The following is a 26,478-nucleotide window of genomic DNA, read 5'->3' on the forward strand; positions in this document are numbered from 1 at the left end:
CTCAGCAGGACAAAAAAAAAAAATTGGGATTGCTTTTAAAAAAGCAGTTTGCGGAGCAGTGGGTAAACAGCAATGCAGGAATGTCAGGAAGCCTTAGAAGGCAGCCCAACAACCAACACCACTGATACACCACTATATAGCCTCCCCTTGCACTGCACACACAGTGACTGATGTGTTGTACAGGCAAAATCGCTAGCAGCAGAAGCAGTTTTTTTTTCTTCTCAGCAGGACAAAAAAAAAAATTGGGATTGCTTTTAAAAAAGCAGTTTGCGGAGCAGTGGGTAAACAGCAATGCAGGAATGTCAGGAAGCCTTAGAAGGCAGCCCAACAACCAACACCACTGATACACCACTATATAGCCTCCCCTTGTACTGCACATACAGTTACTGATGTGTTGTACAGGCAAAATCGCTAGCAGCAGAAGCAGTTTTTTTTCTTCTCAGCAAGACAAAAAAAAAAATTGGGATTGCTTTTAAAAAAGCAGTTTGCGGAGCAGTGGGTAAACAGCAATGCAGGAATGTCAGGAAGCCTTAGAAGGCAGCCCAACAACCAACACCACTGATACACCACTATATAGCCTCCCCTTGCACTGCACACACAGTGACTGGTGTGTTGTACAGGCAAAATCGCTAGCAGCAGAAGCAGTTTTTGGTGTCTTCTTCCCTGCCTAACGCTCTCCCTACAAAATCATCAGCAGCAGCAGCTCTCCCTATTCTGAGATCAGCATGAGTAACATGGCGGTCGGCGTGCACTGCACACACAGTGACTGGTGTGTTGTGCAGGCCAAATCGCTAGCAGCAGAAGCAGTTTTTTTGTCTTCTTCCCTGCCTAACGCTCTCCCTACAGAATCAGCAGCAACCTCTCCCTAAACTGAGATCGGCAGAAGTAAGATGGCGGTCGGCATGCACGCCCTTTTATACCCCCTGTGATGCCCACCAAAGCAAGCCAATCACTTGCATGCCCTTCTGAAAGATGGTGGTGACCCCTGCCTATGTCATCACGTTGCCCACAGTGTCCGTGGATCCTGATTGGCTGAAAAAGAGCGCAAAACAAACTTTTGAAACGCGACTTTGGCGCGTAAGTCGCCGACCTCGTGGCCGACCTCATCATAGGGTCGGGTTTCGTTTCATGAAACCCAACTTTGCCAAAAGTCGGCGACTTTTGAAATTTTTTGACCCGTTTCGCTCAACTCTAATTATCAATTTATCATGCTTCATCTTATGTTGCATATTTTGCAGTCTAGCATATATCATGTTATGAGATTGGATTTGCAAGTCTCAACAATGTAGATGTCTTTTCTCTATTTATAAAAACAGGATAGATAGATAGATAGATAGATAGATAGATAGATAGATAGATAGATAGATAGATAGATAGATAGATAGATCGGCATAGGTTAATGATCCCTCACCCCATCAAGCACATACCTCAGTAGCAAATTGTTGTAGTCCTCCAATATTAATTGGACCTTCTTCCGTCGCATATAAATTGCATCCACCTACACAAAGGTCTGATGTCGGACATACCATTCCACATGTCAAGCCAAGCGGGTTATCAGAAAGTATAGTCCTGGCAGCTCCGTAGTAGTTCTGCAGGCAGAATTAAGTAATCTTCATTAAAAACCCATTAACGATAACATGGCCGTAACGCGGAGCTGCAAGCAATCATTTTTACAGGTTGTCATGATGGATCTTTTCACTTGCTCTAGGACGTAGAGAGATATGATATATGCACAGCTTTACAAGGACATAGATTTGTAATGTAGAAAACTTTGCATGTCAACTATGATGACAAAGGTGTGATTTGCATATTTTGCGACTTTGTCGTAGAGAGCTGTCCAGAATTATTAGCTTAGGTGTATGAGACTAATAACATTTTGGTATACACTGCATTTTTATATTATGTTTTATAGAGGATGTGTCACCTGCCATAAATATGTATTTTTTTTTTTAAATCTGACCGAATTGCCTGTGTTCTCCTATATATAGCACTGTTTTTCTTTTGATCCCTTGCCATTCCATTCCTGAGACAAGGTCGCTCTTCCCTACGTGTAAGTCTAGTCTTGTTATTAAAGCGAGTGTGTTTCATAAGTTTTCTCTGGGATACTTCTTGGGGACACACTCGGTTAACAAAAAAGACCAGATTTATATACAGAGCAGAGGGGGCCATATCTACGAAGCGTAGAGGAGAAAGAAGAAAAAAAAAAAAACAATGGCAGATTTAGAAGAACAGCAGCATTAACACCAGATGAAAAAGAAATACATATCTATGACAAATGAGATGTCCTCATAGAATCATAGAATATTAGAGTTGGAAGGGACCTCCTGGGTCATCTGGTCCAACCCCCTGATCAAAGCAGGATTCACTAAATCATCCCAGTCAGATGTCTGTCCAGCCTCTGTTTGAAGATTTCCATTGAAGGAGAACTTACCACCTCTCGTGGCAGCCCGTTCCACTCATTGATCACCCTCACTGTCAAAAGTTTTTTTCTAATATCTAATCTGTGTCTCCTCCCATTCAGTTTCATCCCATTGCTTCTAATCTTTCCTTGTGCAAATGAGAATAAAGATGATCCTTCTACAATGTGACAACCCTTGACATATTTGTAGACAGCTATTAAGTCTCCTCTCAGTCTTCTCTTTTACAAGCTAAACATTCCCAAATCCTGCAACCGCTCCTCATAGGACATGGTTTGCAGGCCGGTCACCATTCTGGTCGCTCTTCTCTGAACTTGCTCCAGTTTGTTGATGTCTTTTTTAAAATTATAGCATGAAAAAGATTTTTTAATCCAACAAAGCGAATTAAAAGCAAAAAATTATTTATTGTGACTTTGATTAAAATTGTGGAAAAATACCAACACATTTCTAGTCTGGCTGACTCTTAATCGTAGAACACCTTTGAAAGTCTGCCAGACTCGAAACGCGTCAGTTGTTTTTCCATGCCCATGTTAATAATTTAATGAAATCACAATAAAGAATTTTATGCTTTTAATTTGATTTTCTGCATTCTAAAAGCTTTTTCATCACTTCTAACAAAGCTGTTTATACCTCACAAGCCTTGTTGGTACATAGTGGAGTGGATTACCCAGGAATCGTATTGAACAAGAATATATTTGATGGTGTCAGCTGTATCCTCAAACTTTCTTAAATTGTAGCATATCCATTCTCAGTCTCCTACCCTACAGTGACATGTAAAAGTTTGAGCACTTTTGGTTAAAATTACTGTTGTTATTGTGAACGGTTAAAGAAATTGAAGATGAAATGATCTCTAAAAGGCCTAAAGTTAAAGATGACACATTTCCTTTGTATTTCAGGCAAAAAAACCATACAGTTCTAAGAGATTCCAGAGTCGTCTTGCATGCAGTGCTATTTTGACATCTAGCCACAGATTTTCAATGATGTTCAATGTTTGGACCTACCCAGATTCTAGATCTCCATACATATTTTATTTTATGCCTTCCTCTATAGTTAAGACACGGTCAATCACATTATTTGTATCTGATAAAAGTAATGTCACGCCGTTCTGTCTGTACCTGGTTGTCGGCGTGACAATGCATGTCTTTGCTTTAACCCTTTGCTCCTTTCCCCCTAATTGAGCTGGGATACTGTTGGATGTTACCTGTAAGGAGCCTGCTCAGTTTCCTGCTCTGCTGCATAGCTGTACATGTGTTGTTAGGTCTTTGCTCTGCTGCTTGACCATCTGCATGTGTGATACCTGGTTGCTGCTGTGGAAGCTGTCCACGGGTTGTGAGGTCATTTGCAGCTGGTGCATGATTTCCACGTGCGTCTGGGCGTGCAGCCACTGCCAGGTGCCCTGAGCCTCAGTTCCTGCACTGATTGTGATGTAATGGTTTCTGTTTGTGCTGTAATGGTTTCTGTTTGTGCTTAGGGCGTGCATGGCCACACCTCCCCTGCTTTTATCAGGGTTAGTGTGTGTACTTGAAATGCTGTCCCCAGCCAAGTGCTGAGGGGCAGCTCCTATATAAAGTTCCCCTGTCCTATGGGCGGGGCCTGAGCTACTCACAAAGCTCTTGAGCTTCGCCATGTGTGTTTTGTGTTCCTGGACCTCTCCTGTCTATGTTTTGGTACCAAAGTCCTTGCTCTAATTCCTGTTCCTGTGCCTTTCCTGGAGGCGGTATATCCAGGCCTGAATCCTTGATTCTGTACCTGTCCTGTACCTTACCCTGTCTGAACTGTGTCTGCTGTGTTGTGTTCCTGAAATCCCTTTGTGTTTGGAGCCTTGCACCCAGTGACTCTGAGTCTCTTGTAACCAGTGCTTCGGCTGAGCATCTACTACCCTGTGCTCTGACTACCATGCGGTGCTAGCTCCATGCAGGCCCAGCAATCCTGTGGTTCTAGCACCATCACGCTTGAGTTCCTTCCTAGGTCTGATGCTTGGAGCCTGATGACCGCAGTCTGGAACCTGATGACCGCTGCCTGGAGCTTAGAGCCTGATCGCAACAGTGGTGCCTGTAGGTCGTGTCGGATGTCTGGAACCGAACAACTCCTGTATGATGTCTGCTGGTGACTCTGATGTCCTGTGGGTGACCCTGATGTCCTGCCTGTGTCCTGATGTTCTGATGTCCTGTGGGAGACCCTGATGTCCTGCCTGTGCCCTGATGTCCTCAAGTACCCTGATGTCTTGCCTGCATCCTGATGTCCTTGTATACCCTGATGTCCTGCCTGTGTCCTGATGTCCTCGTGTACCCTGATGTCCTGCCTGCATCCTGATGACATTGTGTACCCTGATGTCCTGCCTGTGTCCTGATGTCCAAATGTCCCGCCTATGTGTGCCTAGGTGATTTGTTGGTGCCTTGGGGTCGTCTGGGTGGTACCATTCTGGGAGGTGTGGAATCGGGATCCTGACATAATCATGTTTGGTTTATGTACTGTTTGACTTTACTTTAGTAAACTTTACGTTCTCTACACCTGAAGTTGTGCGGTGTAATCAAGTTCTGCATGTCTTCTCCTTGTCCACATGCTCAGCTGCCACAGAATCCCAGTCGCTGCCCTTCCCTAGTTCGGATAGGTCCGGGTCCCCTTCTGCGGTATGGAGGGTCCATATTTCGTCCCCGGGGGACGTCGCCCCCCCATGCCGTTGTGATAGGTCGGCATGGCTGGTGTTTTTTGGGCTGGGCCACATCTGTGGCTACAGTTATTCATGACAAGTAACTAATCCCGTGCAGCTTCAAGTTTGTTTTCTATACAGGCCATTTTTAGCCCTCAATATCATTTTATATGGCCTCTAGGCATATTTCTGGGACCACAGTGCTTGGGCCAGCAGCATTATTTTGCTGCTTGCGGGCCCATTAATATCTACTTGCTCTGTGACCATGCAGTTGTTCACTACTGAACACTGAGGCACATACAATGAAAGATTTCATCCTGACACCAACATCAGCATTATGAAGTACTTTGTTGGCAGCGTTAGTGCAATTTGTACATCCCTGGAAAGATGGTATAAATATCCAAATGGCCCTCAGCAGAAAAAAGATTCCCCACCCTAATTTAGACAGTGGATGAATAAAATGAAACTTATCTTGACAATTAAACAATCTGTTTTTCAATGTGTCAATATTAAATTAGAATTCATGATAGGTTGTTTTGATAACTCTTGTTCTTGACTGAAACAAGATTTTTGGTTAAAATAAAGTTATTCAATATTTATTAAGTAAAACCGGTAAAAAAAATCCTGAATCCAAATTTTGGGTGGTTTTATTTCTTGAAGAACATCAAAATGGTGACTATGGGGGCACTACTCTTGTTAGAGATTTCAATGATGTGCATGCATCCTCGTTGGTGTAGGATGTTCCAAAGGTCTGAGGCTAAGCCCTGGAGTACCGTGGGCTGTGGCAGGAAAACTGGTGAGGAGCAAGGTGAATACATGCTGAGGAGTCTGGTGAGACCTCAGAGTATGATAGATAAATTTTAATTGCATTTGGGATAATCTCAAAAAAAATTAATGAAAATAAAATTTCCCTACCAAATTAGATTTTCGAGAGATTTGTTCATCTCAAGATACAATCCAAGGCATTTTTTTTACTAAATTGTTCAACAAAATAATAATAATAAAAAAAAAAGGCGCTAAAATATGCTGTGACTTTTTTCATAAATTTGGAGAGTTTTTTTTTTACATCCATGCTCCTTTGTTTTGAAAATATTAAATGATTTAAGTGTGGCATTTTTAAGTCAAATTTCCATACGTTTTGTATAAGAAAAATGTATACAAGAGATGCAAGTGTTCACAAAAATGGAAAAGCACTTGTAAAAACACAAGAAACTCATGTCCGCCTTTTAGAAACGCACTGTAAAAATAAAATAATTTTATGAATGAAGCCATAAGGTGCAAATGTAATAGTAATGTTTGTAAAGATGATACTTGTTTGGTTATATTGAAAGTCCTCCCACAAACCTTCTGATCTCATTTGAAAAGGTACTTGATTAATGCTGAATAAAATCAAATGCTTAACTGAGCCGCCGAGAGATTAACTCCAGGATTTTGGCCTTACTGACTCCCGGCTCATTAGCCTCTCACTAAAGGCTAATTTCTAATCAGTGCAAGTTACTCATGCCTTTTAAGATAATATTTTCCTATACAAGTCAGTTGTCAAAAATGTTAATCTGCTTGATGATTTAATAACTTAACCCTTATGCGTTACGTTGTACAAGGAATTACATCCTGCTCAACAACTTCATAGTTAACCCTAATCTTTAATATTGTACTAAAAACTTAATTACGGTAAATCTAATTTTTCAAAAAATTAAGGAAGTTGTTTTAAAAAATTGTACTTACACATTAAAAAGATGACAATGGCATAATGAGTGTCAGATGTAAGACATGATCAAGCATGGTGTGAAACAAAACCATCCAATAATCAGTTGGATTTTTTACCTTGAGATAGGTACTGGTCTAGAGTCAAAACAAGTTAGTATAAATAAAAAAACATTGCTTATACTCTCCGGATATCATTCTTTCCATGAGTACAGTCCACACATTGTGATAATCTCCACTTTGCCAAACTTATCTGGACGACACTCTCCTCCAGCCTTGGAGCTATAGCTACAGCACATCATGTTTCTACAGGCGTTGTGTCCTTACACAACCCTTAACATCACCTTCAGCCCATCTTGTTCCTTACTGTACGGCCCTATTAGTGTGCCTTTGTCTCATTCTGAGCTTCCCAAAAACATCCAATAAGTGGCATTACTTTTTCAAAAGTATTTTTCATCCACTTATTATAATTTGTGGTCAACACTAAAGGTCCCCATAAGTGGCACAATTTGTAGCTCATCAACCCCTATTGCAAAATTTCCAACAGGACCCCCACTATCACAGGTCTTTTAATAGTATTGGTATTCTCATCTGAACCGATGGATTCTATTGAGCCCCCCTTAGACTCAAGGACCCGAGTACAACTGTAACTCCTGCACCTATTAGTTATTCCTCAGGGGCCAACATACATTAGACTAACGTCGATCAAACCGAAATGGTGGGACTTCCTGACTCTCTGATTTCCAGAGAAAGAAAGTTTGAAGGTAGAAATTTAAATGGCCAATTCTTTTGTTAAGTTGGAAGATAAGCAGCTGCCAAACAATGCAAAAATGCTTGTTCACGGGAATCTGGAGTGATATCTGTTGGCTGAACGATCGTTTGGTTGACAGCTGATTAATTTGTATGAGAGCTTCTAGCTCTAAAAAACAATTACTTTCAACCCTGTCAAGAATAGAGTTATTGAATGAAGGGATATTGTTTTCTAAAACTATACTCTACTCGTGAATTTTCTTCTTAAAAACTATGAGAAATGTGCTTCAGAGCAGAAATGAAAGGTTAGATTTGACTTAGTTTTTTGAAGTAAGCACACGAGGAAAGCACCAAGCAATATCACTGTTGGATACATTTTCTTATATTCCCGTTGTTTCCTACCAGTAGGTGAGGGTAACTTGCCATCATGTTGAGCGCTGGTACAAGTGTTGAGAGATTGGTTGGCATCTTTATAGAGTTTAGTAATAGAAAATCTTTAAGTTTAAATCAGTGGGCCTCTGTCGAATCAAAGCAAGGGGATTTACTTTATGTTTAGAGACAGATAGCAAACTGTACCATAGGGAGTCTCTTTAAAATCTAGTCTTGCTACAACACGTTTGGCTTACAGATAAGATCCAGATCAAGGCCTTAAATCTGTAGACAGGCATGGAATACTAAACCAGACAGTATTCTGGTATAAATTTAGAATAAAGAACTATTATATAATTATTAACTTAATTTACAGGCAGATTCATAAAATCACATTTTCATCCTTTTTTTCTCTATTTATTTTCAAGTACCAGTAGGATACATGCTCATAAATAAAACATGATTTCAATATGTTCTTTATGACACACTGAACAGCAATTCACAAAGGGCAAAATAAAACACTGTTGTAGTTGTGTCCATTATTCTTATCAACTACTTCTGGACTGTCCATAGACTTTAATTGTTCGGGTGATCTGCTTATGACCACTGCAGTGACAGTAAAGCAGCTGTCTTGGTATCTGTAAGCACCATGTACAGTATTATAAAAAAGGCGCAATTGTAGGTGGTCCTACAAAGTATTGACTCAAGGGAGGGGGGCTAATTACAAATATATGTCATAATTTTCAGATTTATTATCTGTAGGATGCTACAGCTTCTGCTTTAATATTGCTCTATTTTGAGGTACTTTACAGGTTCTCTACATTTGCAAGCCTGGTGTAGGTTGAAAAAAGAAGTCATCTGTAGTAGAGGTTAAGAATAGAAGATAAAATGAGGCACAGACCGAGGTAAAGAAAATATGGGTATAAAGGGGTTGTCTGGTCTTGTTATGAAAGTCTGCAGTCACTCTACATGTCTCCAGTCTTCTGAATCATTACAGTGTGCACACTGAATGCTGTCAGGATTGTCTCGTGTTGAAATTTGGTAACATGCAGTCAAGTGCAAACTATACGTGTTTGGCCTTGCATAAAACAAGTGAAGTGAGTGAGACCGACAAGGTCTAGTTGGAATGTAAGCGGGAGTATGTAATCACATACTTTTGGTCATCTGACCTTCTGCACTCACTGGCAATACTGGAGAATCCTTACAGTGAGTGATGTACACACTGTAAGGCTCTGTGCACACGCAGCGCTTTTTTAGCGGTATTTTTAGCAGATTTTCCAATAAAACCACTAAAAATAAGCTTCCCATTCATTTCTATGCATTTTGCTCATTAATTTTGCAGATTTTTCCACGTTTCTGGCTATTTCTATGCGTCTTGAAAACGAGTGGAAAAAAACGCATAAAAACCGCTCATTTTTTGCGCAAAAAACGCTCGGAACACGGGCAGAAAAAAACGCGCAGTTTCTGGGAAGGGAGTCTGGTTTTTCAGCAGAAATGTTCTGCTACGTGTGCACATAGCCTAAGAATTCTGAAGTCTGCAGTCATATAGAATCACTGCAAACTTTCAATACAAGACTATACAATCCCTTTAACATACTTCCCCATCTTCATGTCAGTTAGTCTATAACTTTTCCTCTGCCCATAGACAGGACATATAGCTGACTAAGAAGCAAGAGAACATGTCTCACTACATACCTTCCCCTTGCTCCTGTCATATCAGCCCTATGGTAGCACCATCTTTGCCAATAAAAAAGTAACCAACATTTTAAAATGACAACGACGCTTTCATCAAACTGCTTCACGTAAATACAGTATTTATTGAGTATTCCCATCCTGGATATTCATGGAAATATCCACTGTAAATGTCTGATAGATGTAAATCCAGCTTCTGGTGGCTCTCGCAACTGGGAATAGAAAGGAGGCCATGTTTTCTCCAATTTGTTTTGTGGGAGTTCAAATTAAAAGTAGAAAATAATCCTAATTTGACATTCAGATTCAGCAAGTTTAAATTAAAATAGGTCTTTAAGAGTATTTTTCTTTCAATGAAAGATTTCTTGCAATATGGATCAAAGAGAAGTTTAGTGGTAGAATTTTTGGGATATTTTTCTCTTCTTTTGGTATATTTCCCTTGTGTATCAGCAGATTAAAAAATAAGATGCAGTTTTGCTGCATGTAGGGTGAATAGAGTTGACTTCGCTGAGCTATCCTTTTTATTGCAATAAGTTTTATTTGTGGGAATTTTTACAAATTTGGGTAGGGGACATAAAGTGATAAGTAAAATACAAGGATATGAGAATAACAGGTGAACTGTAAAAATTGGCGGTCAGTAAAACAAAATTGATTATAAGCCTACTGTATGTAGAGTAAGAGGGAAGATGGGGAGGCAAAGAAGGAAAGGAGGAGGGAAGGGAAAGGGAATAAAAAGGAAGGAGAGTGAGAAAGGGACAAACAATAGTCATCTGAGAATGGGTTTGCACAGATACTAAAAAAATAATTTGACTGGCAAAATCAATACATTAGTGAGTATAGGACTCTACATTGGAGTGAAAGGATAAATTCCAAGAAGACCATTTTGCTTCATATTTTTTAAGAGAGTTATTTTTTTAAAGCGATGGCAAGTAGTGAAGAGCAAGTATACTCGTTACTCGGGTTTTTCCGAGCATGCTTGGGTGTCCTCCGAGTATTTTGGCGTACTCGGAGATTTAGTTTTCATCATCTCAGCTGCATGATTTGCGAATGCTAGACAGCTTGAATACATGTGTGGAATGCCTGTTTGTTAGGGAATTCCCACATGTATTCAGCCTGTCTACAAGTCGCAAATTATGCAGATTAGACGACGAAAACTAAATCTCTGTGCAAGCCAAAATACTCGGAGGACACTCATGCATGCTCGGAAAAACCCGAGCAACGAGTATACTCAATCATCACTAATGGCAAGTTCAAAAAGAACTATCCATTTTTATATTGTGTTTATGTAGCATAATGATATTATGTAATAAGGCTGCACCTTTTAATGCTGCGGACGGAATAACTAGACATTTTCTTTGCTCCTTAGTTTGTATAATCTTTTCCTTGCATTAGTCTCATCCTTAAAATAACCAGATAGTCTGTTCTGCACTTTCCTTCATCAAAATGTCAATAAGGACTGCTCAGGTAACCGAGACAACAGAAGCGGGGGTTTAAAAAGACATCTATAATCAGAGGCAAGCAGACAGTGTTGGATCCACATGGATCATTTAGAAACATGGCCTCCCTTGCATGCAAATCAGGACTTTAGGAAACACCATTAAATATGTAGAATCAATATCCCGCATTGGAAGAAAAATGCTCTTAAAGACCTATTTTAATTTAAACTTGCTGAATCTGAATGTCAAATTAGGATTATTTTCTACCTTTAATTACACTGCAGAATGGCCAGCTTGTGAGGCAAAATAAAAGGAGATAGCATTTTGCAATTTTACCACGGGAAATTGCATCAGGAAATTTAGATTTCTTTAAAGAGAAGCTGTCATTAGAAAATGAACTATTGCTTACAAGAGTTTTTTGTGTTAAATGTATATTTATTTTTACAATTTTGGACACTTTTTATTTTATTTTATTTCTTTTAAAATCTCTAAAAAAAAAAAGCCCCAGTGGCTAGTGTGAAAATTGCGAACCTTCTAATTTTTATTTTTAGAACTCTAAAGGCCCCGTCACACACAGCAATCTCGCTAGCGAGATCGCTGATTTTGTGATGCCATAGCGATCTCACCAGCGAGATCGCTGTGTGTGACGGGGATCAGCGACCGGCCCCCCTGCCGGGTATCGCTGATCGTGCACTATCATGCATGGCCGTTTTTTGATCGTTGCTCTCCCGCTGGCCAGCACACATCGCTGCTTGTGGCAGCGGGAGCCAACGATCAGCGAGGCTCCCAGCGCTCTAAGTAGGCGCTGGGAGCTGGTATCTAAGGTAAATATTGGGTTACTAAGTGACGCGTGTCACTTAGTAACCCGATGTGTACCTTAGAAACCAGTGTCCTCGCTGGTGCTGATTGCTGGTGATGCTGCCTGTTTGGCAGCTCACCAGAGATCATGTAGCGATGCACCAGTGATCCTGACAAGGTCATATCATTGTCGGGATCGCTGGTGCATCGTTTAGTGTAACGGAGCCTTTACTTTAATTCAAATGTACATTAGCAGCAATCAGTAGACTCTGACTCAATCATTTATACTTTAGTATCTAATGATCAAGTGGTACCACAGAATGGTAGCCATGGGCGAGGTACTCGTCTCTTACACCCTGTCACGTTACATAAAGGTGGGGGTCCTGGCTGGATATGTGGACTTTGGATGTGAGGGCACTGTACCCGATGAAATAGGTTGGTCAGGACCAAGCGCTTGATGGTTCAGTAAGAGAGACCACAAGTTAAAAATAAACTTTTCACTCAATCATAACTGGGAAGGGATTATATACAGTGGATAGTAGGTACAAATCTTGATGATTGTTTCCCTTACAATATGGACCATTTTCCACACAAAGTTTAAATCCCTTCCTCTTTAAACCCTTGTTTTCTATCTTAACCATTCCTTAATAATTCTCCACAGCCCAGTTCACTACTACAGTACAATTAGAAAGAGTTCTATATTGTCAGGATGGCCGGTACTTATCTTCTCTATCCTTGACTCTCTGGAACTCCGTCCCGGGGCACTCTCTTCATCTTCTGTACTCTGTCCCATCAAGACCTGTTACCTCCGTAAGTTATAAACTATGGGCCTTACTGCAAGGCATCCAGACCCAGGTCCTGTCTCCGATCGATCACTTTGTTCTTTCGGTCACTTGTCTCTCTTGCACTTGATTAGGATCTCGCTATCATCTGTCTCTGTCTCCTTTCTCGTTAGGGACACCCATGCCATTCGGCAATACTCATATCAGACCATAGGTCTTCTTTCTACACAAACTGGGCCCTTTCTCACTGGAAACTTCCTTTGTAACTTCAGATTAGCCTCACTCTGGCCTAGTCCCAACCATTAACTCTTACTTTCCCTAATGTAAAACAGCACAAATCATTAAGACCGTGAATCACACTATTCATATTTCACAATTCAATAATATACTTGTTCTTCAAGGGAGAACGTTGAGTAATACATCAATCTCCTTACATGTGTGCAAAGATTCTTGTGAAGGAAGCAATGGGGAGGAACTATGACTATTACCTGCTGAGAATAATGGATTTTGTGCTATGAGATATGTTTACAGACCTGTCTTTGTTACCCTTTCTTTGATGATACTATGCCTTGAAAGGTCAGGAAGTATGAATCTAAAATAGCCTTAATGGACAATGAAAACTGAAAGATTACTAATTATTATTTTTAACAAAGATTGTGATATGACAAAAATGTAAAAAATCTGATTTAAACAATAGGTCAGGGCAGAGAGAAGTGCAAATATGCAAGAGCATGACTGGGGGACACTGTGGGAATGACCTAGGACGAGTCATTCACAAGAGGCAGGGAAGGAGGACCATGATTGAAGGAAGAGAGAAAGCACTGGAATTAACACCAGACATGCGCATTGGACCAGATTACAACATCTGTGTGTATTATAAAAGGTCTTTTTTGGGGACTTCTATTCAGTATTTTAGTATGCTGTGTAACAATAATTAATGGTGGTGCCAGTACTTTATATGGGGAAAACCTGGTGAGACAGGCTCCCTTTATTGGGGTTATTGCAATAGCAATTCAAAATGCTAGCCTCATCGCAGAACTGAAGGTGACATAAAATACAATATTATGAAAATTATGAAGCTAAAAATGGTTCTGTAAAAAAGTAACTTTTGAAGTTTATGGTTTTTGTAAAAAAGGCAACTTTTGAGGGTTTATCTCTTGAATAGGTAAGCATATTGGTTAAATAATTTATTAATGTATTCTCTAATATGGGTATACTCCATTTTCTGCTAACACTAGCCAACTAATTCCTATGTTGTAAAGGTACATGCCAAAATACTATCTACTTACAGCCGCCACTAGGAGGAACTCATTATGTATAGATTTATACAGTTCCCATTGGACCTCAAATACATTGTATCTAGTAAGTTCCTAGGATCCCACTAGTGGTTACTGAACGCATATTGAAACTTAGCATCGACCAATAACTATTTAACCCCTTAACAATCTATGATAGGCTATGTCCACCACAGCTCACTTCCTCCTCTTTGGTGTGGGTTCCCGGCGATGAGGCTATCAGTCACAAGTGGAATCTCGATCCATCCACGTCTGTTAACTAGTTAAATGCTACCGTCAATCTCTGACAGTGGCATTTAACTTGTACAAACTGAATGCACATCTTAGCTCCATAGCGCCCGTGTCACATAAATGCTGGGTGACGATGGGTTGGCATGACAACCCGTGGTCTGCAGGAGACCTCTGTGGTTGTCAATGTCAAACTGCTATGAGGGCTGCCCAGTGGTCAGCGGTCATAGCAGATGAGCATTTTTGTTACACATAGCAGGGCTGATGTCCTGCTATGTCTAGCACAAATGATCCAATGATCGCAGATTCTAGTCTCACACAGAGACTATTAAAGAAAAAGGTTTTACAAACTTTTTTTTATTAAATAATTAAAAAATATAAAAGTTCAAATAACCCCCCTTTTGCCCCATTCAAAATAAAACAATTAGAAAAAAAATTAAAAATACACATATTTGGTATTGCCGCTTTCAAAATTGCCCGATCTAGCAAGATATAAAAATTATTAATCCAATCAGTAAATGGCGTAATGAGGAAAAACATCAAAACTCGAGAATTAAGTTTTATTGGTCTCTGCAACATTGCAATTAAATGCAATAATGGGTGACCAAAGCAACATATGTACCCCCAAATGGTATAATTAAAATTATCACCTTGGCACACAAAAAAATAAGCCCCCACCCAGCCCCAGATGAATAAAAATGGAGACGCTTCTTGTCTCGGAACATGGTGCTATTTTTTTTTTGCAAACTTTGTATTTTTTTTTCACCACTTAAGTAAAAAAGAACGTTTGGCATCTATGAACTTGTAATGACCTGGGGAATCAAAATGGTAGGTCAGTTTTAGCATTTAGCAAACATGGTAAAAATAAATAATTGTGGAATTGCACTTTTTTGCAATTTCACTGCACTTAGAATTTTTTTCCCTGTTTTTCAGTACATAATATGGTAAAAGCAATTGTGCCTATCAAAAGTAAAACAAGTCCCTCACGTGGCCACACTGCTTTGAAAAAAAAACAAAGTTATGGCTCTGAGAAGAAAGGGAGCAAATAATGGAAATGCAAAAACGGAAATACCCCTGGCCCTTTAGGGGTTAAAGGGTATTTGGGTTTATGTAAATAAGGTGCACAGAATTTTTGCAGGAAAATTAATTTATTTTCTAAAGGGTGAACATTCAATTTCAAGTATTAAATAGATGCAGTAAATGTCAAGTTTCTGCTGGACATATCTATAGCATCGGTGTAAAAGTGATGTTTCAAAGAAAATGGTCTTTCCTGACAAGTAAGGTTATGTAAGGCAAAAATACCATTCTATGTGTGTTTCTCTTTTTCATTTGACAAAGGCTTCACTTTATATCTTATTTATGGAGACACTACCAGTACTAACGTTACAAGCAGAGGCTATATGATCCAGCCTGCACTAATAGATAGATGTAAACTTGTCAGGTTCACTAAGATCCAGTTTTTGCTTAGTTTTTTAGTGCTTTAGTGTTTGCAATAATGTAAGGGAGAAAGTCATTCTTCTATAGATGGAAATAGGTGACTTAGTGAAACCAATATATAAAGGTATTGCAAAGGTATCAGTCCCACTAGGTCTCTGATGCCTGAGGGGGACCGACAGTGTTATATTTAAGGTGAAAGGCTCAGTTTTGTTCACAACCTTATGTGATGCCCCTGATAGAAAGAAGGGGTCCTAGGGGCACAGGAAGTGAGGAATCCACCCATGGCGTCCGAATCCACACTAAAGGCATTTGGGTGGAGGGACCAGGTTGCAGTGGGGGACCGGCCCCAGACTAGTGGAGAAACTGAGAACTCAGCTAGCTAATCAGAGACTGCAGTATCTGCATGTGCAGCAGCCACATCCATACACAATCGCTGAAAAGGCAGCTGTATAGGATCAAGGGGACTTATAGTACATCATCCGACAGGATTCTGGGGCTGCTGGCTCGGGACACTGTGTGAAGGTGCAGGGCAGGAGAGGAGGGAGCCAGCGCAGTGAGACAGCTAGGGAAGGAACATCTCAAAGGGGTTCTGACACGGTGTACCCCAAATTACTTGAGAGCGGGCTGGACCACCAACCTGGAGGACACAGCACCCCAGCTGGAGAATGTAAGTGGAGAACTGTGAGTAAAAGTGTTGAAACTGCACTCCGCTGAGTCCTCGGATTTATTTACTGTGTCACCTGCCTTGCACCACAACCACCGTCATCATCTCTAACATATATAACTGCCCTGGGACTTAGCTCTGCCCGTGGAGAGCTGTAACAACTCTGCTGCATCACCAACCGCGCCAGCGATCTCTTGCAGCGCCGGCCATCACCTTTATTGCCAAGCACCAGTGGTGGCATCACGAATATATATATTTCCCCATAAACTACTACCCCCATCTTTTATTTACATTGCACGGCCAGGGTCATGGACCTGGTCACTGCTGCCGTGACATATTCCACGAAGGACTGAATGGCCCGATACCGAGTAACCCCAGCACTAAGGGGCGTTGCACTTGTCCACCGTTACCTTTTCTAGACCCTGTCATGCTGCTTCTCAAGCCACAGTCCCCACCAACTGCAAAGCACCAGCAACAGCAACACCCATATTAAGAACTTCGAAACCCTGCCACTTTAGGAGGCTTACCAGTTGCCCATATTCTTCTTATCCTTCAAAAAACATTTTGACAAACCTTTTGACCATTGAGCCAATTAGAAAAACAGAAAGAATGAGCAAGCCTAGTTGCCATTGCTCAAAGATGAGCACTGGTTTGCACCTATTAGCCAATACCATTCAACATGAAAGAATTTTTTTTATGCCACTTTCTACACCAGACATTGGGTAATCTGTGTAGTTTAGGCTTGTGGGTCCAATATACAGTAACTGGTATGCAGTTCTCTAAATTAAATCAAGGTAACCCTGGTTTGTCTAGCTCCTTTTATATACTAGTCACTATCCATAGTGCCATCCAGTGGTCATACCTTTACAGCTAACTCCAGAAATCCCTACGCCATCATCATTGATAGAATGCCATGCCACGTCATTTATAATAGCTCAATGGAAACCAAATAGATGGTTCTTTATGGAGGAATAGAGAAACTAAACTCAAAAAAGCAGATGTTGAATAAGTCCAATAGTAAGTGGCTACTTCATGGTCAACCAGCATTGATTCCTATATTACTCTCTTTGCCTATCAAGGTTAGGTGCAACATCTGGACTAAACTTTTTGTTGGCTTAGAGCAAATCCAGCTTGACATTGGGAAGATAATGCTAGAGTTTATTGAAGTATTCTCTAATGCATTAATGAGCCAGTCAAACACTAAATTGGGTAATTAGGGAAACAATAGCTAATGTCTTTTTCTTGGACCAAAGACTATATAAAAAGACACCACCATTATACATGACAAATGGGGAGCACTGGAGCATATGTTGGTTTAGAGCCCATAAGCTTAAAGTTACGTCTCTAAACTGTAACGCACTATTTTAGTTATATTTTTCTATTTTAATTGTGAATGCCATTATTCAAGATATTTTGATAAGTGTATCTTATAGAACCATTTTTAAACTCATTTTCTCTTTTCCTAATTTCGTATTTCCTTTATTTGATGCCATTGAGAAGTTGCTAATTCAGCCACCGTTCCTAACCCATTTTGAAAGTCAAAGTTATTAGTTTATTATATAAAATTGACGTGCCAGCTTTAGATTGTCCTAATGAAATCATAAAGTGTTCTCTTCCACGGGATTTCACCCAACAGTTAAGTATTAAAAGATAAAAAGCTTAAGAGAAAATTCTGACATGTTAGAAAAACAAAATAGCTCTTGATTGTAGCAAATTTTGGATGCCGTTTCATAAAACTGAAGACGATTATTAAAGGATTTTGATGCTCTTAACAGGTACTAAGGGTATAAAACCTTGAGTAAGCTCTGAAATCCTTTAATGCATGCAAGGTTATGTGTTACTTCTTATTTATAATCAGTTAATCTTTCCATAAGTCAGGATTACCAGATCATAAACATTTCAGAAAATACATTAACCCCATCTCTACGTATCCTGCTGGAGTTTGTCAGATTGACGTTCAAAAGAATTTTAGGTTTTATATTAAAAGAAACTCAGTTTGGTTCCTTGGCAATACAACTCTATCTTCACTTTTTGCCTTTCCCCCCTAACAATTCACTGTATAATTAACAGAATGGAAAGTCTAGCCATCTGTCATCTATTCTGTTACAGTGTTCAAACTGACACTAGAAGAGACCTCCCTGCCATCTTCTGATTCATTTAATTGCTCCAACACAAGTGTCTAATAGGTAATACATTTAGCACTGTTCAACATATGGTCTCTAGGAAATTGTAAAGGAAAACATAATGTATCTTTTAATGTAGAAGTTCAGTAAAGCCTAACAAAGAGATGTTACTTTGAGAACTTTTTAAGTTTGGTATAAGAGGATGCTTTGTAATAAAATTGATTTTCTCCCTTTGTACCTTTATAGCTTAGGTATAGATGAGTCTTTCCTTAAATTTTTCTTGGCTCAACATATCCTGAAATGAGTGTCATGATATGTCCAGCTTTAAAAAAATGATTTTTTTTAATACACTGCCAAGAGTTGTTTACGGCAGGAACCTCCAATGCTGGAAGATCCATAAGTGAGCATTTGTTTTTTTTTCCAACACTTGGACAGTATGAACCCAATCCAGAAAGGACTGATGCCAACTGACTAAACCAGCCAGCACTCAAGACTAGCAGATTTAGTTTAAAGTTTTAACTTCCCCTGTCATGATTAACAGAGGCATCTGGAGGTTAGAAATGAGAGTTAAGGTGGTTTCACACATAGCGAGATCGCTAGCGATATCGCTCAAGCGTCACCGATATTGTGAAATTTAGCGGCCACCGGACCCCCGCTGGCTATCGCTGATCGAGCTAGAATGAGCAGGTCCATTTTTCCATCATTGGCGTCCCGCTGGCCAGCATTCATCGCTGTGTTTGAAGCTTAAAAACGACGAGCGACGTCGTTAGCATAGTAACATAGTAACATAGTAACATAGTTATTAAGGTTGAAGGGAGACTTTGAGTCCATCTAGTTCAACCCATATCCTATCCTAACTTGCCCTAACATGTTGATCCAGAGGAAGGCAAAAAAAACCCATGTGGCAACAGTAAGCTTCACATTGGGGAAAAAAATTCCTTCCCGACTCCACATACGGCAATCAGACTAGCTCCCTGGATCAACGCAATATTAAGGAGACTAGTGTATATACCCTGTAATATTATACTTTTCAAGAAAGGCATCCAGTCCCTTCTTAAATTTTTGCAGTGAATCACTCATTACAACATTATATGGCAGAGAGTTCCATAGTCTCACTGCTCTTACAGTAAAGAATCCGCGTCTGTGAGTATGCTTAAACCTTCTTTCCTCCAGACGTAGAGGATGCCCCCTTGTCCCCGTCACAGGTCTAAGAGTAAAAAGATCATTAGAAAGGTCTTTGTATTGTCCCCACATATATTTATACATTGTAATAAGATCACCCCTAAGCCTTCGATTCTCCAAACTAAATAAACCCAAGTGTAATAACCTGTCTTGGTATTGCAGACCCCCTAGTTCCCTAATAACCTTGGTCGCTCTTCTCTGCACCCGCTCCAGTTCAGCTATGTCTTTCTTATACACCGGAGACCAGAACTGTACACAGTATTCTAAGTGTGGTCGCACTAGTGACTTATATAGAGGTAAAATTATGTTCTCCTCATGAGCATCTATGCCTCTTTTAATGCATCCCATTATTTTATTTGCCTTTGCAGCAGCTACTTGACTCTGGCCACTAAATGTGAGTTTGTCGTCCACCCATACACCCAGGTCTTTTTCAGTGACTGTTTTGCCCAGTGTTTTACAATTAAGCACATAATTATACAACTTGTTCGTTCTACCCAAGTGCATGACCTTACATTTATCCCCATTAAAGCTCATTTGCCATTTATCAGCCCAAGCTTCTAGTTTACATAAATCTTCCTGTAATATAAAATTGTCCTCCTCTGTATTAATTACCCTGCAGAGTTTAGTGTCATCTGCAAATATTGAAATTCTACTCTCTATGCCCCCTACAAGGTCATTAATAAATATGTTAAAAAGAAGCGGGCCCAAAACTGACCCCTGTGGTACCCCACTGCTAACCGTGACCCAGTCCGAGTGTGCTCCATTAATAACCACCCTTTGTTTCCTATCCCTGAGCCAGCTCTTAACCCACCTACACATATTTTCCCCTATCCCCATTGTTCTCATTTTATGTATCAACCTTTTGTGTGGCACCGTATCAAAAGCTTTTGAAAAGTCCATGTACACCACGTCCACTGCATTCCCTTGGTCCAGTCCGGAACTTACCTCTTCATAAAAGCTTATCAGATTAGTCTGACAGGAACGGTCTCTTGTAAACCCATGTTGATATTGGGTCATAAGGTTATTCTTCTCCAGATACTCCAGTATAGTATCTCTTAGAAAACCCTCCAGGATTTTACCCACAGTTGAGGTTAAACTTACTGGCCTATAATTTCCAAGTTCAGTTTTTGTCCCCTTTTTGAATATTGGCACCACAGTTGCTATACGCCAGTCCTGTGGAACAGACCCTGTTATAATGGAATCTTTAAAGTTTAAAAATAGTGGTCTATCTATGACTGTGCTTAATTCCTGCAGTACTCGTGGGTGTATCCCATCCGGGCCCGGGGATTTGTCAATTTTAGTGATTTGTAGATGCCGCCGTACTTCCTGCTGGGTTAAGCAGGTGACATTTAATGGAGAATTTTTATCCCTGATCATGTTATCTGTCATGGGATTTTCTTGTGTAAATACTGTTGAAAAAAAGTCATTTAGCATATTGGCTTTTTCCTCATCCTCATCCACCATTTCACCCAGACTATTTTTAAGGGTACCAACACTATCATTTTTTAGTTTCTTACTATTTATGTAGTTAAAGAATATTTTGGGATTATTTTTACTTTCTCTGGCAATGAGTCTCTCTGTCTCAATCTTTGCTGTCTTGATTTGCTTTTTACAGAATTTATTTAATCTTCTGTATTTATTTAATGCCTCATCACTACCTACTTGCTTTAATTCTCTAAATGCTTTATTTTTATCTCTTATTGCGCCCCTTACAGCTCTATTTAGCCATAGTGGTTTCCTCCTATTTCTCGCATGTTTATTCCCATACGGTATATATTGTGCACAGGTCCTATTCAGGATGCTAATAAATGTCTCCCATTTTCTTTGTGTATTTTTATGTCTCAGGATATCGTCCCAGTTAATTACACCAAGATCATCTCTCATCCATTGGAAATTTGCCTTCCTGAAGTTTAGTGTCCTTGTAACCCCTCTACTACACATCTTATTAAAGGATACATGAAAACTTATTAATTTGTGATCACTATTACCCAAGTGACCCTCAACCCTTACATTTGATATGCGGTCTGGCCTGTTGGTTAATATTAGGTCTAGCAGTGCCCCCCCTCTTGTTGGGTCCTGAACCAGTTGTGAAAGGTAATTGTCTCTCATCGTTGTCAGAAACCTGTCACCTTTGCTGGAACTGCAGGTTTCGGTTCCCCAATGTATTTCAGGGTAGTTGAAGTCCCCCATAATAATGACTTCTCCTTGAGTCGCTGCTTCATCTATTTGCTTTATGAGGATATTCTCTGTAGCTTCCATTATTTTTGGAGATTTATAACAAACCCCTATCAGTAATGTATTATTTTTCCCCCCTCCCCTTATCTCTACCCACAGGGACTCTACATTTTCATTAGATTCATATATATTATCACGAAGGATGGGTTTTAAGGATGATTTTACACATAAACACACGCCTCCCCCTCGTTTATTTGTACGGTCATTTCTGAACAGACTATAGCCCTGTACATTAACAGCCCAGTCATGGCTCTCATCCAGCCATGTCTCAGATATCCCCACCATGTCATAATTATGTTCCAACAACATTAACTCCAATTCCTCCATTTTGTTGGTGAGACTTCTGGCATTAGTATACATGCACTTTATGTATCTCTCTGTACCTCTATTCTTTCTTAAATTATTAACTGTTCTAACCCCACCCCCTATGCCACCCCCACCCCCAATGTCATTATTTGTGCCCAGGTCTCTATCTGCACTGTCTTCCCCTCCTATAAAAGGAATACCCTCCCCCCCGTCCCTAGTTTAAACACTCCTCCAACCTTCTAGCCATTTTCTCCCCCAGCACAGCTGCACCCTCCTCATTGAGGTGCAGCCCGTCCCTAGCGTAGAACCTGTAGCCAACTGAGAAGTCGGCCCAGTTCTGCAGGAACCCAAACCCCTCCTTCCTACACCAATTCCTGAGCCACTTATTAGCGACGCAGAGCTCAACGATACAGGTCTGAATCGGTTACAATTAAGTTGTGTGAAAGGTACTCAAGGACCAACGAGGTCGTTATGCTGATCGCTGATCTGTCTTGCGTCGTTGATGCGATCATGTAGTGACGCACCAGCGATCTTTGCCAGGTCGGATCGTTATCGTTATCGCTGGTGCGTCGCTATGTGTGAAGGGGCCTTAAGGGTTCCCTTTAGTCCCCTCCCCCACTCCCTATCAATAGATTGTTTTGTCAAGGTATCCCTTTGATAGCCATGTCTCCACAGCTATGATGTTCAGCCTGTGGCTGGGGTTCATAAGAAATCAGTGTTTATGCAATAGTTTGCTATATTGTAGTATCGCAGAGCTTTGTATAAGCGATATAATCACAGGATAAAGTAACCTAAAAGGACTAATAAAAAATGTAAATTCAAACTTAAAAAAATATATATAAAATTTTAAATCACCCCATTTTACTAAAACATAAACAGCAAAATCTAAAAAGGAAAAAATGCCTAATTGTCCAAACTAGTAAATATCAAAATATTTATCCTTGTACGTTGAATGCCAAAATGATAAAAAAAAGTCAAAATGGTAAAATCACTGTTTTTTGTCAACTTCATCTCCTAAAAAAATAAATAAAAAGAAAGCAAAAAGTCATGTGAACTCCAAAATGCTAGCAATAAAATCCACATTTTTTTCCCACAAGAAACAAGTCATGATATACCTATGCCAACCAAAAAAATAAAAGTTATGGCTCTTAAAATATGGTGACTGATGCTCAATAACTGTCCTGGCATTTAGAACAGTTACTGGGTAATTTTTACTATAAAGTGAATGTCATAAAAAAAAAATCCCCAAAAAATTACTTCAGAATTGCTGATTTTTTTTTTACTTGCACCCCATTTGTAACATTTTGTTGTTTTTCAGTATGGTATATAATAAACAAAATTCAAAATTCCAACATGTCCAGCAAAAAAACAAACCCTCACATGACTAGGTCGTTGGAAAACTAAAAGACAAAAGCAAATAAACAAAAAAAGTCTGCATCTCCATGGGCTTTATTGAGCTGTGTTAAGATATTAGATGCTCAGAGACAAACGTGGCCCAATTTTTTAGGAAAAGTAGACCTTTATTCTAAACCTAGATAACTCTTAATACTTAAGTGATGTATTAAAATACACACAAAATGTACAACATTATTATTCACATGAGTTCCATGAGGCTGTGTCTCTGCTGGCACAAAAAGCAACTCTTCTACCCAGGAAGTCATTCAGAAACTGATGTGAACTTTTCAAGGCTGTCAGAAAATGTTGTGGGTTAGATCAAATGACTCCAGCAGTGAGCATCACCTGTTATTTTTCTGTACATGGCTGATGTGCCACTTAAATGAGAAGACTGCTTTGCAATCTGTGATGCTATTAAATGTTAAAGAGTTGGAAGGATCTGAAGAGGTGACTTGTGTTATAATGGTAGATATACTCTACCAAGTTTCTGTGATGTTCTCTGATTTGGAGCCAAGGTCTGAAGCATCAGGCCAAAAGCAAGAGTTGACAGAAATTCAACAGATTTGTTTTTACACTCAAATGGCTTTTTATTAGGATGGTGGAGACTTTTTATTTTTTTTGGTGCCTCATTAAACTCCATTATGGAATACCTATTGCTAGAGAGAAAAAAATCTTTTGAAAATTAAATTCACCACTTATGCTGAATTAAAAATAAAATCAATTTTCGATTAATCGAGTCACAAATTCTCCAATACATCTACAATATTAAAATAAGCCTTCTTGGACTACATCTAACCTCTTTCAAGTTCTTTAAGGCAAAAGCAGCCTTAGCAATGTCAAATTGACCTTAACATATATGGGTGAATTGTTGGTAATTATTTTCCATTGCTATGCTGTCCTTCACATCATTTGCACAGTTTCTTTAGTGTTCTATGAGTTTCTTTCCCTGCCTGTATGGCTAAGCTGTGAACTAAGATGCTCTCTCACTATTCAGATTTGCAACAAAATGGCCACTGATTTTCTTGCTTCAGTTTTTATACAGGCTAGCTGTGATAGTTCCTCCTGACAGGCTGTGCTATCCCATTGGATGTGATAGCTGTAAGGCATTATAGGGAAACTTGCTCATCTTTTTCAATTAGGTTGGGAAATCAAAAAGCAACAGAGAGAGAAAAATAAATCTAATCTGATAATTTGCAAGGGTAAATATGTGTCCTCCAGGATGCTAACAGAGTCTAATTAAACCCGTTGGACTGCCTTGTGTTCACAGCAGGACGCCTGTGAATCACAAGGCAAAATAAATGAAAGTGCGGATTAGGTCCAAGCAGTTGACCCAGTCAGATTCTTAGGATAACCCGTTAAGGGCTTTTAATTTTTGAAGTGAACTACAGGATGGTAGTAAAGTCTTTCACTTTCTCCAGCCGGGTCTTACAAGTGGCCCATGGCCACAGATTCCATTTAAAATCTGTCAGTTTTTGCCTTGAGTGTGTCAGTTTGGAGTTTGCAAGCTGCAGAGCAGGTGGCTCTGTACAACCCCGGTCTGTGTGGAGCTAACGGAAGGCGGCGGATGCACCCAAGAGTCACAGTGATGCCATTGTCCAAGGCAACGGGTTTTTGAGTTCTGGACTGTATTAAATGGAAACCTGGCTGTGATCTGAAGAACTGCACTCCTGTGTGTGAGTTTGTTTGAACAATAAAGACATTTGCTTTGAACTTTTCTGTAGTCCCTGCCTATTTGTCGCACTGTACCAACCCCGCTGCACTACAGTAAGAATTATCTTTAAACATATATCAATTTGATGCATGGCATGTGTTCCATTATGTCAATGCAATTAGCAATTGACTTTAATTGCCTTTTCCTAAATTAATGTTGCTCAAAGTATCGAATGACTCCAGCAATGTAAATTAGACCCAATTATTATTGAGACTGGACTAGTAAAGATTTCCATATGTATATTTTTTGTATTTCTAACGTATTCAGTGTATTATACTTCAAACAAAATATCTCTCAGATAACTATGTAAGGGGCAGCTATATTTACATGGCCTGTTACCTGCTGCAAAGGACAAAGGACTTTGGTTAACAGACTGTTAAACAATACTGGAGTGCTACAAGGATGAATGAAGGATCACACAAGCAAGAGTAGACATCCCTTTTTGATATGTATTGAATCTGTGAAATGTTCTCTGCAGCACATGACTGTTTATGGCTAATACTCAGTGGATTTGGACTCTATATTTTAAAGCCATCAGTCTCTCAGTAGATGGAAAATATCAAAGCTGTGCTGGCAGAACCTAGAACTACTGCCTGGATAAGATATACAAATGCTGCATACTACAATATTTAATCACTAGAGAAAAAAATAATTTGGGAGTTCACTAGCTTCATTTTCTTGGATGGCTTCTGATCTATCCTTAAAGGGAAACTTCAAATGGGTCTGATCCCGCAGTGTCAAAATCTGCACTAAATCGGGAGGATATTAATGCAGAAATGCTTTGGACTTACTGCAGATACCATCCTTTGTATTGTAAATGGTGATATCCACAGTATACATGTAAGTTCAAGGTCATATGTTGTAAATTTTCCCATAGTGTATCTGAAGCAAAATCTGAAACAAAGTCCACACTTGTTACATGCAAATTATAGATTGTAAAATCTGTGTTACGGATAAATTTCCTTACAAAAATTTTTGTCAAAGTATACATCAGATTTTTAGATATGCAGTTGGTATTATGTTATGCATTTTCTTTGCACTCAAATTCACAGATATTCTGCCCCAAAATGTGAAACTTACCATAAATTGGCAAGCTGTGGATTTCAACGCTTTAGCCCCTGTCAATTTCCTCCACAGATTTTCCTTGCACCACATCAATAAAATTCTGGAAAAGAGCATCCACAATGCTGATACTCTGATGCACTCTAGTTTTTGTGCTTGAAAATAGGAATTCTAGTCTTAAGCCCCCTTCACGCATAGCAAGATCGCTACATGTGACACGCACCTGCGACCCGGCACCCCGCTGG

The 26,478-nt window shown here is 39.7% G+C and overlaps 1 protein-coding gene across 2 annotated transcripts in view; it reads right to left on the reverse strand.

Moving 5' to 3' along the window:
- DPYD (dihydropyrimidine dehydrogenase) overlaps positions 1–26,478 on the reverse strand; it is a 1,593,199-nt gene that overhangs the window by 1,153,075 nt on the left and 413,646 nt on the right. For both annotated transcript variants that reach the window (XM_073571402.1, XM_073571401.1), the window contains one exon: positions 1,428–1,589. In XM_073571402.1, the coding sequence (XP_073427503.1) occupies positions 1,428–1,589 (162 nt within the window). The remainder of the gene's footprint in view (positions 1–1,427; positions 1,590–26,478) is intronic.

The sequence above is a fragment of the Dendrobates tinctorius genome, unplaced genomic scaffold (assembly GCF_039654945.1).
Source record: "Dendrobates tinctorius isolate UK_male_01 unplaced genomic scaffold, ASM3965494v1 ptg000029l, whole genome shotgun sequence".
Classification (NCBI taxonomy): domain Eukaryota; kingdom Metazoa; phylum Chordata; class Amphibia; order Anura; family Dendrobatidae; genus Dendrobates; species Dendrobates tinctorius.